This window comes from Delphinus delphis, chromosome 8, assembly GCF_949987515.2.
Source record: "Delphinus delphis chromosome 8, mDelDel1.2, whole genome shotgun sequence".
Classification (NCBI taxonomy): Eukaryota; Metazoa; Chordata; class Mammalia; order Artiodactyla; family Delphinidae; genus Delphinus; species Delphinus delphis.
The window spans coordinates 86,212,945-86,232,596 of record NC_082690.1 but is presented as its reverse complement, the minus strand read 5'-3'; the positions used below and the strand labels follow the sequence as shown (position 1 = coordinate 86,232,596).

The 19,652-nt window shown below is 37.8% G+C and overlaps 1 protein-coding gene across 2 annotated transcripts in view; it reads right to left on the bottom strand.

Annotated features, from left to right (window-relative positions):
- The window catches only part of CAPRIN1 (cell cycle associated protein 1), a 38,433-nt gene that overhangs the window by 13,064 nt on the left and 5,717 nt on the right, over positions 1–19,652 (bottom strand). Inside the window, exons 3-12 of one of the 2 annotated variants that reach the window (XM_060018677.1) lie at positions 12,301–12,363; positions 12,101–12,187; positions 9,535–9,773; positions 9,360–9,442; positions 5,574–5,711; positions 3,899–3,951; positions 3,735–3,821; positions 2,477–2,632; positions 2,278–2,386; positions 32–93 (exon numbers count right to left, since the gene is read on the bottom strand). In XM_060018677.1, coding sequence (XP_059874660.1) covers positions 32–93; positions 2,278–2,386; positions 2,477–2,632; positions 3,735–3,821; positions 3,899–3,951; positions 5,574–5,711; positions 9,360–9,442; positions 9,535–9,773; positions 12,101–12,187; positions 12,301–12,363 — 1,077 coding nt within the window. The remainder of the gene's footprint in view (positions 1–31; positions 94–2,277; positions 2,387–2,476; positions 2,633–3,734; positions 3,822–3,898; positions 3,952–5,573; positions 5,712–9,359; positions 9,443–9,534; positions 9,774–12,100; positions 12,188–12,300; positions 12,364–19,652) is intronic. The other variant, XM_060018678.1, reaches the window with a different exon arrangement.

The following is a 19,652-nucleotide window of genomic DNA, read 5'->3' as shown; positions in this document are numbered from 1 at the left end:
AAAGCTGTAAAAATATTTATATCACTCTTACCTGTGTAGCTTCTGGTTGTACAGAAACTTGATTAGGTTGAGCAAGTCTAGATTCAGAATGAACTGCAAAATTGATCAAACGATACTATCATACAAAATCAAATTTCTTCAGAAATGTCTAAATACATTTACTTGCTCTTTAAAGTCAATTTTCTATAGCCAAATCCTATATAAACTTTTCAACAATCATGAAAATAAATGGGGAAGTATAGGCAGGATTTTAGCTTTCAAGTGAGCATTTTCAATTAATTGATAGTCACTGTAAGTCAACTGTCACAATGGCCTCCACTTTGTTTTGCAAAGTGTTAGTGAGACAGTATTAATGAAGAGGTGTAGAGCAGAATGGTAAGAATCAATGCTAATGTTACCCACAAAGAGCCTTTTAAAGCAGTAACCATAAAGCAGCATTACTCTTACTCAAAACTTTTAGATAATATTCAGTAACATTTTAACATTATCAACTTTCAATACAATTTCAAATGTTGCCACTGGAAAAAATAAAAACATACCTTTAAAAAGCCTATATTCAACTCAATGTGCATATTATTGCCAACTCTCACCATCCTTCCACTACACTCCCAAATCACCGTTAGATAATAAAAAATACAGTATCTTTCGTTAGCCATTTAGAAATCATCCGTTTTCACTGGAGAGTCTAGTGAACTCAGCCTTACCTGAACATCTAAACAGCTTTACAGGTTACATCAGTGCTGCATGTGTTGACTAGCGCAGCTAAGAAAACTATGTATTTTCTTCCTCTGGTAGAGCTCAAAAAATGAACACTGATCTGTTTTCTACTCTTGGTAGAGAGATATGAGCTCCCTTTACTTTAGAGAAATCCTAACTACCTTAACCATATTAACTGTGTTCATTAAACATGCTATTACCAGCAACTCCTTTTATGACACTTAAGATTAACAACATTAGGGCTTCCATGGTGGCGCAGTGGTTGAGAGTCCGCCTGCCGATGTAGAGGACACGGGTTCGTGCCCCGGTCCGGGAAGATCCCACATGCCGCGGAGCGGCTGGGGCCGTGAGCCATGGCCACTGGGCCTGCGCGTCGGAGCCTGTGCTCCGCAACAGGAGAGGCCACAACAGTGAGAGGCCCGCGTACCGCAAAAAAAAAAAAAAAAAAGATTAACAACATTAAATGTGTTACTTTACATGGTTCCACTTTTATGCCCTTAATGCTGACATGCTGTAGGAAAAAAACAAGACTCAAAATTACTTAAGCTTAAGCACTTAAGCTGATACAAAGGCACCAACCATATTTAGTATGCTGCTGTTTCAAATCATGGTGTAAGACTAGTAAGAGTTTGAAACTTACTATCTCTTCCACTTTCCTCTTGGGCATTCCCTTACCCACTCCACTATTTTTTACCGACTCCATCTCATTTTTTATTTAAGTAATAAAATGTTCAGAAATTCTCCTAAAAAGCTGCAATCATCCTTCAGAGAAAGATACCTGTTAATACTAGATTTATTCTTAGATTAATTTTGAAATTTAAATAGCCAAGCAAAATTTCATTTATACACAAAAACAAGCAAAACAGGTCTACAGTTTTACAAGTCAGGAAGTGGTTACTAATGGGGCAAGGAGAGAGGTAACTACTGACTAAAAGGGAACACAAGTAGCCTTCTGGGGTACTGGTAAAGTTCCACTTTTGGGTGCTAGCGTGTTCAAGTTTGTGAAAACTCACTGTGCTATAAATTTGCTTGTACTTTTCTGTATGTCTGTATGCCAATAAAGTTACAAAAAAAAAAATCCACCACCACCACCAATGATGGAACTACAGATATTATTCATATTACAGGAAAAAACAGTAACATTTCTCATCGAATTAAAAGATACAGAGACTTCCCTGGTGCTCCAGTGGGTAGGACTCCATGCTCCCAATGCAGGGGGCCCAGGTTCGGTCCCTGGTCGGGGAGCTGGATCCCGCACACATGCCGCAACTGGGAGTCCGCATGCCGCAACTAAGAAGCCCGCATGCCACAACTAAAAAAAAAAAAAGGATCCCGCATGCCACAGCGAAGATCCCGCATGCCACAACTAAGACCCGGTGCAGCCAAAGTAAACAAACAAACAAATAAATAAATATTATAAAATAAATAAATAAAAATAAAAGATACAAGATCTAGAAGTTAAGCATTAAAAAGAAAAAAATTAATTTTCATAAACTTTACAAAATCTGAAAGCATTGGCTCTATACTTTCTTTCTCACATAAACATGTATCATTACTAACCTGGAGGGCAAACCAGCTGGGGTATGTCCATGTTCTGTGCTGGATTCATAGGCTGCGCAGATACAATGGCAGGATCAAGGGTCTGGTTTTCAAAATCCAGCATTGAATCCTACAAGTTTAGGTAGAATGTAATGGAATTAAGTTAAATAATGTAAACACTTAACCCTTCTGTCATAGTGTTTGACTAAATAGCACCTACCTGTATGAAATTATAGGGCCCCTGCATTTGCGCCATAAGGTCCTGTACTCGCTGTCTTCTCACGAGGGGATCTGCCTGAGCCACTGGGGTCAAAGAGTGGGGCTCTGGTACTGAAGGAGATGCAGCCTGAGGTTGCTGCTGGAGTGAATTTACCACCTAAAATGGGAGAGAAGGAGAGGGGACTGGGTTGGTAGAATGACAGAGCTCCACTCATTATCATCATGACTGGTCCCCAAATTACATACACCACCTACACTGTAAACAGAATAGCAGACTGGAATGTATTCAACCTGACCAAATTATGCCAAATTTAACACTCTGATCAATGCTATCACTTCTATAGTGTTCCCAATTCCACAGGGTCACCATGTTGCATTTCAGATTTACCTTGTAAACTGCTTTCAAGAAAGACTACCTGTTATAACTTCCTAAAATTATGTGTTTTGCTTAAACTGTTAAGCCTTCTATATTAAGCAAACCTATATATCTATACCAAATATATATCTATCTCAGTACATGATATATAATGAGCATTCAAGAAATGTTAGCTATTATTATCATCAAGCTTTGAGTTCCCATCATTTCATTCTCTCTGGCAATACCATAGGATCAAGCTCTATCACCTCATCAAAACTGTTACAAAAGCCAAAGCTCACTCTGTCATTTTTCTAGCTCTAATAATTTCTGATTATTGTTTTTAGTAATTCCCTGCTACTGAAAAATATCACTAATTTTTATTACATCAAATTTATATTCCTCTGTCTGGCTTTTAAGTCTGGGCAAGTCATATCTGTTAAGCCTGGGCAAGTCACAACCTTATTTCCTTTGTAAGCAATACTGAGCTAACAGAGCCTGGTAACCAAACAGCACTAGGGTGAAGGAGAAGTCTAAGATGACACTCCAACGTACCCCTGTAAGGTAGTCTTTCTGAAGGCTATCCATGTGGGAGCCCAGATTTTTATAGAGCAACCTGATAACAGACAAATCATGTACTTTAAAAGACAGATTAACCCCATAAATTATAAATGGATATTTGTATATTTTTTTGTAATTGTATCAGCAAAGCAGTGATTATATTAAATATCCTCAATGACAAACAAATCACCTTTTAAACAGAACAGTCTTACATGATGAGTTTGTTATTCTAATAAATGTACTAAGAATGCAGAAGACTTAACAATCTAAAATTGTTCTTAGGAGAGATAAGAATTACTAACTAAAGACAAAAGACATCAACCTTGTAACAGAGAGCTCTTACCTCAACTGTTTCAACTGTCCACTCATCTACCTGCTCCTTTTCACCACTGCTGAACTGTGTTTCTGCCATAAATTGTCTATTTACATACTGCAAAGCAAAGTAAATGTTTGAGACCTCTGTTTGAAAGGCAGAAAGGGAAAGCTAGCATTAAATAAAAATCATACCTCTGTTGATTCAACTTCACTTTGTTCAGTGTATTCTTCTGCAGGCTCAGGTTCTAAGAGGTTAAAAAATGATACAAAAGAGTGTAAGAAAACTTTTTTTAAGTTAACAATTCATTTAAATCCAAATAAGTAAACAGTTCACCATCACATAGTCTGAATTTATTTACAAAGTTATAGTTAACAGTACGTTTCTGTATTTTATTATTCTTACAATATATTCAGAAAGTGTTTTCTTTACCATTTATTCCACAATTATTTTAGTTTCAATAGTAATTATTCTGGATCAAGTATAATGCCAATAAAGCAGCATCCTAGTCTCTATTTTAATCTACTTGGTAAAAGTGGTAAGGGGGGAAAAAAATGTCTTGGGAATTCCCTGGCAGTCCAGTGATTAGGACTCGGCACTTTCACTGCCTGGGCCTGGGTTCTATCCTTAGTTGGGGAACTTAGATCCCACAAGCCTCACAGCACAGCCAAAAAAAAAAAAAAAAAAAAAAAGACTGCCTTACTGCCTTATATTGATCTGCAACCATAAATTCCATTGATGTGCAATGTTCCCTTCTAGTTTCAACCTAATGCTTACCATGTGCCAGGCACTGTATACATACTTTACAAATTACTTCCTAAATGAAGAACCTGAGGTACAGAGAAGTTCAGTAGGTTGCCCAAAGTTACACAGCTAATACGTGTTGTAGCCAAGATTCTATCCAGGCAGTCTGATTCTGGAATCCATGCTTTTACCCATTATAAAGTTTATGCTCCAACAACACTCCCTACAGTACTCAAAATTTTATTCATCATCTTACATTATCATAAAAGTCCTCACAGTAAGTGCTTACCTACCTATTAGTGATGTGCTAGGTGCCAGAATAGATCTCTGGTGACTGAGGAATTTATAGTTCAAGATCATGGAGTTATAATCACTCCATCATAAAAAAAACCAGAAAACCTCATACCATTCACCTCATATACTGGCATTGCAAGCAGCAATAAATTTGTGTACATCAGCCAAAAACCTATTTGAAAAACCTTACAACAGTTGCTCCCTCATCCATACTCCAGCCTAGCAATACTGCAGCAAGAGAAATACCAGTCTGTAACAATGATCAACATAAACAAGATAGGGGCTTCCCTGGTGGCACACTGGTTAAGAATCCACCTGCTGATGCAGGGGACATAGGTTCGAGCCCTGGTCCAGGAAGATCACACATGCTGTGGAGCAACTAAGCCTGTGCGCCACAACTACTGAGCCTGTGCTCCAGAGCCCGCGAGCCACAACTACTGAGCCCACGTGCCAGAACTACCGAAGCCCACACGCCTAGAGCCCGTGCTCCGCAACAAGAGAAGCCACCACAATGAGAATCCAGCACACCGCAACAAAGAGTAGCCCCGCTCGCCGCAACTAGAGAAGAGCCCGCGCGCAGCAACAAAGACCCAACACAGCCAAAAATAAAATAATTTTAAAAATAAAACTAAAAAAAAGATAAACAACTGATATTTAATGCCTCTGGGAATTACTCTTAACATGCTTTGTCTTAATATTTGGTCATGCTTAAAGTTTCTTTAAAGATCTAAGTGTACAAATATAACTAAATAAATGTATAGCTTGAACTTGTGGCAAAGGAAAGTAAAACCAGGACCCTAAACTAAAGCTCATATCCACCTGAGTACTCACCAGCTTCAGCTACCTGGTCTTCAACTGCAGGTGCTGAGGCTGCCTCTTCTTCCTCACACAGCCCATTCTGGTGGTTGTGAGTGCTGTCAAAGTAGTTTGACTGGAAAACACGCTCAACAATTTCCTTTAGAGCTTTATCTAAAAACAGAATATTAATTATAGTCTTGGACTATCTGAGGATGCCTGACTTAAAAGATTCAACATTCTACAAAATATAGTGGTAAGAAAAAAAAACCCATCAACCGTTACTTAAAAACATAAAACCATTAAATTCCAACAGAAATTTATTACAGAATAGGGAACAAGAAATTATTTGTATTAAATTTTTAAGTATTTTAAATAAGTTAGTCCAAAAAAACCCTGACAATTATCATTTATTCATTCAATAAACATTTACTTAGCACCTAACTGTATGTTAAGCAATGAACTAGGCACTGGGGCTACAGAGAGGTATGTAAAGATACAGTATCTGCCCTCACTAAGTGAACAGTCCAATAAAGAAGAGTTATCAAATACTCACAAAAACAGTAAAATTACATCTGTGAAAAGTACTACACAGAAGTACAATGGACTGGACCTAATCAGGGAGAGACCATGAGAGGCTTTTCTGGTATAAGGGCTGCAAGAGCTGGGATCTGAAAGGTGAGTAGTAGAGAGGAAACAAGTGTTTCAAGGCAGAGGCAACAGCATCTACAAAGCCCTGTACACAGGGTGCCAAATACAAGAAAATTAAAGTATGCATTGTGGCGGGAGCATAGGGAGTGAGAAAACGCATAAGGAAAGATGAGTCTGGAGAGACTGGTAAGAGCCAGAATAAGCAAGGTCTTACAAACTAAGGGCAAATGTATATAAAATGTGATTAAAATAAAACCATTAAAAGATTTTAAAGAGGAATGGATGGTGAATTCAGTTAAGAGACTGCATTAGACAACAGAAAGGCAGAACAGTAGAGAAAAAGAAGTAGATTCAAAAGATATTTAAAAGGAAAATAAAATTGTCAGAATTTGGTACGTAAAGGGGACAGGGCGGTGGGGGAAGGTTTGTGTCAGGAGTTAATCTCCATTTCCTGGCCTTGTATAGTAGATGTAGAGCAAGACTATTAAATAGGTCACTATACAGAAAAATGAAACTTCAGGGACATTATATCAAAGTATTATAAAATTAATGCTATTAAAAGTAAAACTATAGGGGGACTTCCCTAGTGTTACAGTGGTTAAGACTCCACGCTCCCAGTGCAGGGGTCCCAGATTCGATCCCTGGTCCGGGAACTAGATCCCACACGCATGCCGCAACTAAGAGTTCACAAGCCACAACTAAGGAGCCCGAGAGCTGCAACTAAGACCCGATGCAACCAAATAAATAAATAAAATTTTTTTTTTTAAAAAGTAAAGCTATTGGGAATTCCCTGGCAGTCCAGTAGTTAGGACTGCGCTCTCACTGCTGAGGGCCCGGTTCAAGCCCTGGTCAGGGAACTAAAACCCCGCAAGCCACACAGCACAGCCAAATAAATAACTAAATAAATATTAACTTTTATATATATATATATATATATATATATACACACACACACACACATATATATATATTCACACACACACACACACACATATAATATATATGTTTATTTATTTGGCTGTGTCGGGTCTTAGTTGCAGCACACAGGATCTTCGTTGCGGCATGTGGGATCTTTCACTCTTCTCTAGTTGTGGCACGTGGGATCAGTTGCCCAGCAGCATGTGGGATCTCAGTTCCCCGACCAGGGACCAAACCCGTGTCCCCTGCATTGGAAGGCGGATTCTTAGCCACTGGACCACCAGGGAAGTCCCAATAACTATTAACTTTTGAATGCTGAACACTTCACATGTTTTCCTTCCCCTGCTTCAGAATCTCCTGCCTCAGAACTATTTTAAAAAAACTTATGAAAACTGAATGCACATAAAAACACTAATATGAGTAAATTATATCTTTCCATTAACTATAAAGATGTTACATTCCTCAGATGCAGGAATGAGGCCAGGTAGAAAATAACACCAAAACAAGCTACGGCTTAGACTTTAACCCTTGTTACTCCTCAACAGTGCTCATGAAAATTTTATCAGGGTTGACCTAAAGCTACTTTTTGAAGCTAACAAGTTTATACACGTCAACTGCTTTCTAATCAAACTTCAAGTGGGGAATTCAGTACATATTTGTAGCAGAACTAAAATCAAGAAGCCAAAAAGTTTTTTTTTAACGAAGAAATACAGACAACACAAGTTAACAAACCAAGAAAATGATTTCTTACGTGAAAAGACACAAAAGCATTGGTCCCTCATATTTGATTTACCCATCTCCTTAAAGCAAATACACTCCAAATTACATCATACAATTTTGCCAGAAAAAGTATAAGCTCTTTTCAACCAAATAGCTAAAAACAGGGTATAAACAGATATTTTTGCCTTAATATGTTCAAAAATCTACTTCCCTAAATCGACATTAAAAATAGCTAAGAATCTATTCCCTGACTAAGGGGTTAAAATCTAAAATTCCTAATTTACTGAGGTAGTGTAACTTAAAAATATCCTTTAAAAACAAAAAAAAATCAACAGGGCTTCCCTGGTGGCGCACTGGTGAGAGTCCACCTGCCAATGCAGGGGACACGGATTCGTGCCCCGGTCTGGGAGGATCCCACATGCCGCGGAGCGGCTGGGCCCATGAGCCATGGCCGCTGGGCCTGCGCGTCTGAAGCCTGTGCTCCGCAACGGGAGAGGCCACAGCAGTGAGAGGCCCGCGTACCGAAAAAAAAAAAAAAAATCATACAACTGCATATTTACAGTTAAGGAGTTCACATATAGAATACTGGCCTAGATATTAGCTTTTTAAAAAACATAGGAAAAAATGAATGTCCCAAATTGGCAGAAGTTTAAGAAAAACTAAAGATAGACTAAGGCTATGACCATGAGTAGAATGTACAGGGTGCAGTAAATGTTTTTCACAAAATTTCATCTGTAAGGAAAAACCAGTCCCCTTCTAGTACCAAAAACAATGAAAGTCAATTTGGTATTAATCTGTCCACCTCAAGCAAAATAAGTTATGAACAAAATCATGTTAATTTAGGACTCCCATCTTTATAGATTTTTGATTGGTTGATGCTGGTGTTTTGACTTACACACAAAAAAATTGCAAAAAATAAATAAATAAAAAGATACAAAAAGGAAATAAACCAAAAAGTAAACAGTGGATTAACGTTATTTACACAGTTCTAAAATTTCTTTAATATTTATTTTTATTTTATTTTTATTGTGGAAAGAACCCTTAGCATGAGATCTACCTTTTAACAAATTTTTTTTTCAACAAAATTTAAGTGTACCATATATTATTGTTGACTACAGGTGCAATGTTGTACAGTAGACCTCTAGAATTTATTCATCTTGCTTGAATGAAACTTTATGCCCAGTGATTAGTAAGTCCCCATTCCCCCTCCCCCCAGCCCCTGGAAAATAGCATTTCCTTCTTTGATTCTATGAATTTGACTTTTTTTTTTTTTTAAACATCTTTATTGGAGTATAATTGCTTTACAATGTTGTGTTAGTTTCTGCTGTATAACAAAGTGTATCAGCTATATATCCCCATATCCCCTCCCTCTTGCCTCTTTCTCCCACCCTCCCTTATCCCACCCCTCTAGGTGGTCACAAAGCATGGAGCTGATCTCCCTGTGCTATGCAGCTGCTTCCCACTAGGTATCTATCTTACATTAAATTTTAAAGATTCTTAGTCACAAAATCAAAAGTTGTCAGTGATACTCACAGGTTGTTCCACATACAGGTTTTTCCTTCCCTTCCAGCAAGTCCCACAGGTGAATGGAGGCATGTTCATACTGCTCATTCAACCTTGTAATAATAATAAAACAGCTAGTTAATTACCTTTCGGTTGTCTACTCAACACAACATTTAGAAATTTCTATTATCAAATACCACTATACCTCAAGCTCATGTCCCGTTCAGGGTCTGCTAACTTGTAGAACTCATCCAGCAACGACAGTTCCTCTTCTGACAATATTGGCACTCCATTCAAACCTTGCTTGAGGTCAGTTCTCACTTCGTCATCTCCCAATTTGTCCAAAACATACTGCAGCTCAAGCACAGTTTTTAAACGTTTCTGTTCAGCTTCTTCTCTCATAAGCTGCTCCCGACGTGCTGTCTTCTTTATTGTTTTCTGAATCTGCATAAGAATATAAACATAGACGTAGAAATAAGTTTTACAAAACTCCTTTACATCAATTTCAGGTCCAATGTAAATAAGACATATTTTATTCACTGAGTTAAATGAGACCCTGATATACAAAAGAATGACTCCCAACTTAAAAACAATTTAATAAGTAATCTGTTTTAAGTAGCTGCTGGAAATTCAAAATACATCTTTTCCTAGAAGGTATTACACTATGGAAATGGTATCAATGAAACAATATATTGGGGATTTGCTTCAAAATAATCTAGCAGGCAGGGAGCAAGGGAGTAGGTGTATAGATGAAATATAATTGCCCATGAAATCATGGTAACTGTAAAAGCTAGGTATAGGTAAATGTGAGCTCATTATAGTCTTTTCTTTAGTTTTTAAATTTTCCATAATAAAAAGTATAAAAACTAAAAATTTTAATTAAGTTTCTGAGACAATTAAAAAAGAAACCCAACCAACAGCCACAATAAAAAAAAATCTTATCTATGTCTATCTCTATGAAAAAATGGTTCAAAATACTAATTTCAATTGCCTACTATTGACTCACAAGAAGATGTCAAACCCACTACTCATCCCAACAATCCACCACTTCCATTCTAGGAAGAAAGGCAGGAATGAGAAAATAAGTCAAGAAAGCAAAAGTAAGATAATAAAGAAAGCCACTTTGGATGAAATGAGGAGTTCAAGTAGGGAAGACTATGAAGACTTGAAAAGGTAGGCTGGAACTAGGTTAAAGAAGCTCTTGAACCAAAACAAAAAAAGCGTTTAATAACTGTGGAAAGTGCAACAAAGGATCAGAGTTAAATAAAAGGACTGCCAATGAAGTTAAAGGCCCAGTGAAAAGTTCCTGAAAACACCAGTGTTAAAAAAAGAAGCAAAGGAGGATACAAGTATTTTCATTTACATAGTGACAGTAGCTTCAAAAATAGATTCTATATTAAATTGTATATAGCCAGTCTACTTCTGTGACCCATATTTTTTTTTTTAAATCAGAAACAAGAAATTGGACAGGGTTCATCAAGCCTGAGGCTCTGATCTAAGCCAAGTGGAACAAATCCCTACTTGGGTGTAAATTAAATTTCCCTTACTCTGTTTTGAGGGGTATCAATATTTTCCACCTTTAATCAAATTTAATAACAATAATATTAAGTGCATGAAATAGTTATACGTCAAATACTGTTATAAGCATAACCCTATAATGAGGTAGGCACTATTATTATTGCCCTTTTTACTGTTATAAGCACAACCCTATAATGAGGCACTATTACTGCCTCTCCCCTCTCCCTTTTTCTTCCATCCTTTCCTTTCTATCCTACTGGCTCTGTTTCTCTGGAAAACCCTGACTTATACAGGTATAGACTCTTTCAAAGTCATACAGCTATTAAGTGAAAGTGGCAGAATCAGGATTCAAATCAGGCAGTTTGGTTCCAATCAGAACTCTTCATCTCTGTACTGCATTGTCTCTCATCACATAATAAACTGTTTTGTTTATTCATTTCACCAAATCAGAGACAACTTTAAATTTCAACGTTGTTATAAGCCTTTCTCCAAATAAGCTAACACTAATTCACAAGGATATCAATTTTCTGGTCTCAACTTTCAACAACTTATTTGACTTTGTTCATATTTAATTTTATCCTCTTCCCAAAGGCTTCTGTCACATCAAAAGATGTTTGGGGAAAAACACACCACTTTGTTGGATCAAGAGTTGATACAAGTGCAATATATTAGTCGGCCGCATCCCTTAAGATCTCTATGGAGAAAGTAGTTACCTATTATATCAACAGGTTTCTTTATTTTCTGATAGTTAACGGGATTGTAACATAGTCATGAGGCATAAGGAATACATGGAAGATAAATGTCTATCACGTTTATACAGTTATCTCTCCGTAGCCAAGGGGAATCGATTCCAGGACCACCCCCCACCCCACCCCCCGTGGATACCAAAATCCATGGATGTTCCAAGTCCCTTACAGTCCACACTCTGTATCCGCAGATTCAACCAACCTAGGATTTTGATCCTTGGATGAAGATCCCGTATATACAGAAGGCTGTTATATCTGCATAAATAATTTTTTAAACCAACGATACATGTCTGTCATATATGAAACTCAGTCCTTTTAAAAGGCATCTTTCAGGTGTTACACTAAACTTTACAGAATTGGAAAGCATCTTAGATATAACTGGATCCAATCCTCTCCCCCTTGCAGAAAGCTTATCAACAGTAATGCAAGAATTAAAACTCGAAGAGACAAAATTTTCTGCCCTCCTCATTTTTAATATTTCATAAACATATGCTATTTTTTACTTACATCTTGGCTTAATGCCATGAAACTCCTCTGTAGTTCTTTTGCAAACTCCAAGTTATTTGTGACTTCCTGGTACTTAGATACAGCATCCTAAAATAACAAAGAAAGAACCCGACTTTACTGGAAACACAAAGAAACACAAAATTAATTTTCCTATTAAAATTAATGAGCATAAAATCTTAATAAAAATATAACATCTTTACCAGCTGATCTTGATTAAGCCTTTCCCCTTTGTTCATTCGTTCCTGATAATCATCAAGCTTGCCCTATATTAAAAGAAAAAAAAATTATATTCCATACTGAAAGTATATACCAGCTTAACCATGCTAAAATAACAAACCCACATAATTCTCTAAGTTTGTCTCAAATCTTGCTATAAATATACTTTTTAGATATACTACAGTTTAAGTTAGTATATAAAATAGCTTTAATTGTGAGTTAAAAAATGAATTTAAATACCCCAGCCATGCTGAATGATACCAAATACTGTTATTATAAGCCAATGAAAAAAACGCTGCTTATTTTTTAGGTTTCTCAAAAAAGATATGCATCAGATGGCCCAGGCATATAATACTTATCCACATAAGTGAGGGCCACAATTTGGTGAAAATCCCAGGTACACCCAAGTGAGCATATCAGACATTTTATTAAGTGTTAAATTTTTGTCCCTCCCTCCCCCTGCCAAAGAATTCATGTAAGTGACATAAAAGAGTTTATTTTTCCTGAATAAACACACATGCATATTGTCTTTGATATGTCTCATTCATTTCCCTTGAACTGAAATAATTTCAAGCTATCATATCACCTACAGGCACAGTACACTAGTCAACAGCTTTTCTTTTATTATTTTCTCACAGATGTCATTAACGTGCGGGGTGGGGGGAAGAAGTTAAGCCTCTGGTTCAAGGTCATCTCCCTCCCCGCCACCCCTAAGTTGAAAACTTTGGAGGTTTCCTAGGCTACTACTATTAGATAAGCACCCCCTGCCCACCCCCCGCGGAGATACTCAGGTACTGAAGCACAGTTAAAAATTCAGATATTGTTTTAATAAGTTGAAATCTAAATTGAGGGGCGGGGGGGGGGGGGCGGGCGGAATTCCCTGGTGGTCCAGTGGTTAAGACTCCATGCTCCCAATGCAGGGGCCCGGGGTGCCATCCTTGGTAAGGGACCTAGATCCTGCACACAACAACAAAGATCTCACATGCCACAACTAAGAGCCAGCGCAGCCAAATAAATATTTTTTTAAAAAATAAAATAAAATAAAATTTTAAATAATCACAATAAATTACAAACATATATAATACTTTACCCTTAGCAATAATAAAATAATGAAGAAACCAAATACAAAGTAAGGGTCTGATAAAATTCAGAGGCACAGAAACAAGTTTAAAAGCAACGCTAGAAAGGTGTTTTAGGTCAAATGATCCATTTTCTTTATGGCAGAAAAGACAGTAGTCAACTTTCATAGCCATTCTACCCTAAATGAAACAGCCTATCACAATTCCTTAGTTATACGGAAGGTAAATAAAATCAATACAATCATTAAAACATTAAAGGATGATGAAACTATCCAATTTTATTTAGGTGAACTATTTACACAATCAACAAGCTTCCAACTAAACACATATAAAATTCAAGTCTACCAGATGAAAATCAAGATTTTTACACTGATATGACAGGCCTAACCCCATGTGCAAAAGATAAGCTCAACTGCCTCAAACACTCTGAGGATGGAACAAAGACAGTTCATTCATTTTTTTAAAAGGGTAGGCTTATTTTTCTTTAAGAAATAAAAAACAAGTTAAGATTTGCTTTTAATTATGATTTAGGATGTAATAACAGCGTTATAATCTGCATTTCACTATTTAGAAATATACAAATAGAAGATATGCAGACAGAAGGGGGGCCTGAAATTTAGTGTCAGTACACAGTTAAATTCTAGCAACCAGGCAAAAGAAAAACTACTATTAGCTTAGACCTTGCATTTATTATCTTCCCTTTTTATGGTATTATACATTTTTCAAGGAAACTGTTGCTAGATCAGGACATTAATACACAGTGAATGTCCTACATATCCCACAAGGGATAGTTTTTTGTTTTTGGTTTTTTTGGGGTTTTTTTTTTTTTTTTTTGCAGTACGCGGGCCTCTCACTGTTGTGGTCTCTCCCGTTGCGGAGCACAGGCTCGGGACACACAGGCTCAGCGGCCATGGCTCACGGGCCCCGCCGCTCCGCCGGGGCACGAACCCGCGTCCCCTGCATCGGCAGGCGGACTCCCAACCACTGCGCCACCAGGGAAGCCCAAGGGATAGTTTTATATACCTAGATTTTTTTTAAAAAAAATAAATTTGGGCTTCCCTGGTGGCGCAGTGGAAGCCCAAGGGATAGTTTTATATACCTAGATTTTTTTTAAAAAAAATAAATTTGGGCTTCCCTGGTGGCGCAGTGGTTGGGAGTCCGCCTGCCGATGCAGGGGACGCGGGTTCGTGCCCCGGTCCGGGAGGATCCCACGTGAGCCACTGCCGTGGGGCCTGCGCGTCCGGAGCCTGTGCTCTGCAACGGGAGGGGCCCCAGCAGTGAGAGGCCCGCGTACCGCAAAAAAACAAAACAAACAAACAAAATATGTATTTATTTATTTTTGGCTGCGTTGGTCTTCTTCATTGCCGCACGCAGGCTTTCTCTAGCTGTGGCAAGCGGGGGCTACTTTTCGTTGAGGTGCGCGGGCTTCTCATTGTGGTGGCTTCTCTTGTTGCAGAGCACGGGCTCTAGGCGCACGGGCTTCAGTAGCTGTGGCTCGCCGGCTCTAGAGCGCAGGCTCAGTAGTTGTGGTGCCCAGGCTTAGTTACTCTGTGGCATGCGGGATCTTTCCGGACCAGGGCTCAAACCCATGTCCCTCCCCTGCATTGGCAGGAGGATTCTTAACCACTGCGCCACCAGGGAAGCCCTATACCTAGCTTTAACTTTGTTATTTAATGTCTCGAGAACTTAAAACTCCTGAAAAATGCCTATATATATATATATATATATATATATATATATATATATACACACACACACACACATATACATATGAAAAACAAAGATTTTTTTAAATGTTAAGAATGGTACCTGAGTGGTACAATTATAGGTGGAATCTTTTTCCTTTTTTTGTACACTTAGATATTCTGCAATAGACATATAATAAAAAATTAAAACCTTGTGCTATATAAAAGATGTTAAGATTGTTAGATTTCAGGATATTGTCAGGACCTTCACCTATAATAATCCTTGAGTATGAATCTATATTATCCTAGGACAAGATATCCTATAGCAGAAAAGCTCCAATTTTCTACACAATAGGAAATTTACTATTCATCTAACCCAGAGATCTATGGCAGATTACATTTTCTAAAGATGGCTCCCACGTACTGTTCTACAATGTGACCTTGGCACTTCCCCATTAAGAACTAATCCAATTCCTCTGCCATTTTATTGAGTGGATGCCAACCAACAGTGTACAGTGGAAGTAATCCCGTATGACTTCCAGGGTTGAGTCATTAACAGCACTGCATCTCTGCCCTGTTTGCTGGTCACTAAAACCAATCATGTTTGGAATCCTGAGCTAACATATAAGAAGTTCAATAACCCCGAGGCTGCCATGCTATGAGGAAGCTAAGCCATGAAGACAGGTCTCATGTAAGAATTCTGGTCAGCAATCCTAGTGTTAAGTCATCCTAGCCCAGGCATCAGACATGTGAGTAAACAAGGCTGAGTCTTCCCAGCTGAGGCCCCAGGCATCATAGAGCAGGTCAACCCCGCTGCATGCCCTGTCTGAATCCCTGACAGGCATCTTCTGTGCTCATGATGCGATGAGGTAAGTGTTGGAGTAATCTGTCACACAGCAATAACTGGAAGGTTAAGAGGTAAATAAACAGAGAAAGCAGCTACTCTGTGAAACTCAGCTTCATAGTACACATCTTCATGGAATACTGTCATCAAAAAAGGATGCAAAAAGACCTCTGTGCAGCCAAAATAAAGATCTATGCATTAAATACAAGTAGAAAAATTGTTCATTTGGGGTTAAAATTGGTAGTATGAACTTAGTCACTACATAAATAAGGACTTGGTTGTCAAACTGACAGATCCAGCATTAACCACAACAAAAACAGAGAGGCAAAGACAGGAGTGAAGGACTCCAGACAAACACAGCTTTTTTTCTTCCCTAAGCTAGAACATGGTTCCTAACTTATAAAGTGGTAAAGACAAATTTGTGGTTCCTAACTTATAAAGTGGTAAAGACAAATTCTTTCTCTACTCATATCATCCACATAAAATGAATATTAAGGTTTTTTTTTTCCAGGAGAATGTAGTCGTTTTTCTAGCATCAGATATCTTAATCAGAAAGCCTACCACAATATTGATATAACTGAAACCTGCCCTCTTAGATTCTATCTTGAAATATCTATACTGAAAATTCAATTTAGGGTTTCTTTTTCAACTACTGAGCAGCCTGAATGTATTAAAAATTCATTTATAGCACCACATATGAGCAAGATAAAAAATCAGGCCATTTTCCAGACTATTCAGAGTCTCTAAAGCAGAACCACGGGATAGCAGTGGGACAGACATTACCCAGTAAATGTCAAAAGACTATATAGTCATGTAGTACTAAGAAATAATTGTCCCAACAAGTGCTGTCCAGTCCTACTCTCCTGTTTCTTTGTTGCCTATAATAGTTGACAGTGTTTGTTATGTGACAGACCACATTCAAATTTAAAGTATCAGGGAGGCACTATTATCAATCATATTTCATCTAAATGGAAACTGAAAGAATGGGCAATTAAATAACTTGCCTAAGGTCATATATCCCAGAAAAATTATGTGTGCCTCAACACTTGCCCACTCTGTATTCCAGTCACCGCTACATTTCATTTCTGCCCTCCTGCTGCTGTTTTCCTCCTTTTCCTTCTCCAGAATCACAGTACACCCAGATCCTCCATTCTTCCCAAAGATTTTTTCATCACCACCAAAGTTACTTTATTGAAATGTTTTTTAAAAATTCACTACAGGGCTTCCCTGGTGGCGCAGCGGTTGAGAGTCCGCCTGCCGACGCAGAGGACACGGGTTCGTGCCCCGGTCCGGGAAGATCCCACATGCCGCGGAACGGCTGGGCCTGTGAGCCACGGCCGCTGAGCCTGGGCATCCGGAGCCTGTGCTCTGCAACGGGAGAGGCCACAACAGTGAGAGGCCCGCGTACCGGAAAAAAAAAAAAAAAAAAAAAAAAATTCACTACAGTGCCATGAGGGTGCCATAAGATAAATATCCAAAATAGCTGTTCTCCAGAGACTTCCTGCCTGTGATAACCAAGAAATTACACAGATGGATAATTTTTAAAATATTTTTAAATTGAACAGTTCAAAAGAAATGGCAAAAGAGATGACAGACTCCAAAAAACCAAAAATTCTTCAACTAGACAACTGTAAACAGTCACAACAAGGAAGATTAGGAGAGACAACATCTTTAGCTCCACTATCTGGGAAACTATGTAACTTTTGTTCTCAATTAAGGGGATCTCCAAACTGAGGCAGAATACTTAAAAATGAAGTCTAAAATAACAAAAGTGGTAAGAACGCCTAGCTATATCTTAAATTATTTTACGTCTCCAGGCCAAATAAATCACTTCTGTAGTATTGAAAGAACCTGTAGAATGACGAATGGAAACACAGAAAGAGAAAGATTTCTCTTCCTCTCATCTTCCCATAATCTTCAGTGGCCCTTCTACACATTATTTCAACTCCCCAATCCCTGCATTCCTGTTCTTCACCTAGAAACATCAGTTCTGACTTTGCCCACACAGTGGTAGGCAGCTGACCCTGCCTCCAATTCACCTTCCACCAATTCAACTGAGACTTAGTTGTTAGTAAAATTCATAGAAGACAGGAAAGGTAGTAAGAATCAAGTTTCTTCAATTTATAAAGGGAGGTAGAGAGAACATACAGTACAATCCATTGATGATTCATAACAGCTCTCTTCAAATGCTGGAAACCTTCACATGCAGAAGTCTGAGTTGTTACAGAAAACAAAGTATTAAACAGTGGTGGCAGGGACGTAACTCTAACATCATGAACTTAAAGAGTTGTCCAAAAATGAAATACTTTCACTGAAAAATGAGCATTCTACCAGGCCCTAGAAGAATGATTAATGCAGAAGCTCAATGAATACCTGTCAAGACTGCAGGATTCCTGAACACTGAAGAACAGAAAAAGGATGCTAAACTAGATATTATCTAAGGTCCCACTGTAAGATAATTTTTCAGGCAGATAACTAACCAGGAGTTTAATTTGACAAGATTTTTGTCCAACTGAGAAGAGAAAAAAAAAAAGTTTCTGTAAAAACCTTCATTCCTTGTCCATGGCAGTAAATATGTAGTTAAATCTGAATGAATGGAAGCACCCTAGCAGGAAAATGAAAAAGTTTAAAGAGTTTCAGCATCACCTACTTTGAATTATATTCTTATAAAGTCTAAATAAAGCTTGTGCATTTGAAAAACAAATGATCAAAAAAAAAAAGAAGAGAAAAACAAATGATCATAGATAATCTTAACAAGTGTCTTTTGAATTATTAGTTGCTTTAACCAAACTACGCATTAGGATGAGTTGGTACAACTGGTTTATATACTCTGGTGGGAGTATATAAATGTAGAAAGATGTGAACTGTAATTCATTTAAAATGGAGACCAAAGATTTTTTTCCCAATGATTAAAGTATATTTCAGCTATTTCTATGTGTGGATAAGAGTATTAAGGGGAATGCAATGAAATTTCTAATAATTTACAATGGTTCAAATACCAACCTATTTGCCTACTCATCAACTTTACTCACTTAAAAAAATCCTTCAGGAAAAATCCCATTTCAATAAAAAACAGTGCAAGTAAACAGTACAAAATGTACAAAAAGCATTTTCCCCCTCATGGATTAATCCATTTTAACACGGTTTTACTGATGAAGCTACAAATACTTCTATGTAATGATTTACCCAAACTAGCAAATACTGATTTAGCATATGCCCGATGCAAGGCACGGTGTGATGTTAGTAATAGTCTCTGCCCTCCAGGAGCTTACCACCTATTTAGAAAAATACATAAGGTAAGAACATAAGGCAATATAAAAATGTAAAGGAAGCGTACAGACAATGGGTAGCCCAGAAGTTAAAGGAAGCAGACTGCATGGTCAAGAAGCATACCTTCCCCTTTCCCCAGGAAATACCAATTCTGAACTCTGCTCAATAAGGTCTCTTTCATCTATGTTTTTACACTCATGCTCTATCCAACAAAAGCACTGGTATATAGCTAGTGGGAGAAATAAAAAGATGAGAAGTCAAGCACCTTATAATTCCAACTTTGGCTGACATTCTCTTCTGCTACTCCTCTCATTCATCTCTACTGCATACATACTATTCATTTCCTCCCCCAAAAGAAACCAATTATTAAAAAATATCCAGAAGCTTGCAAGACAAGAATTAAGATGTAAAGGTTGACACACCTCTGATTTCTCTACTGGTGACGCTATCCCCAAATC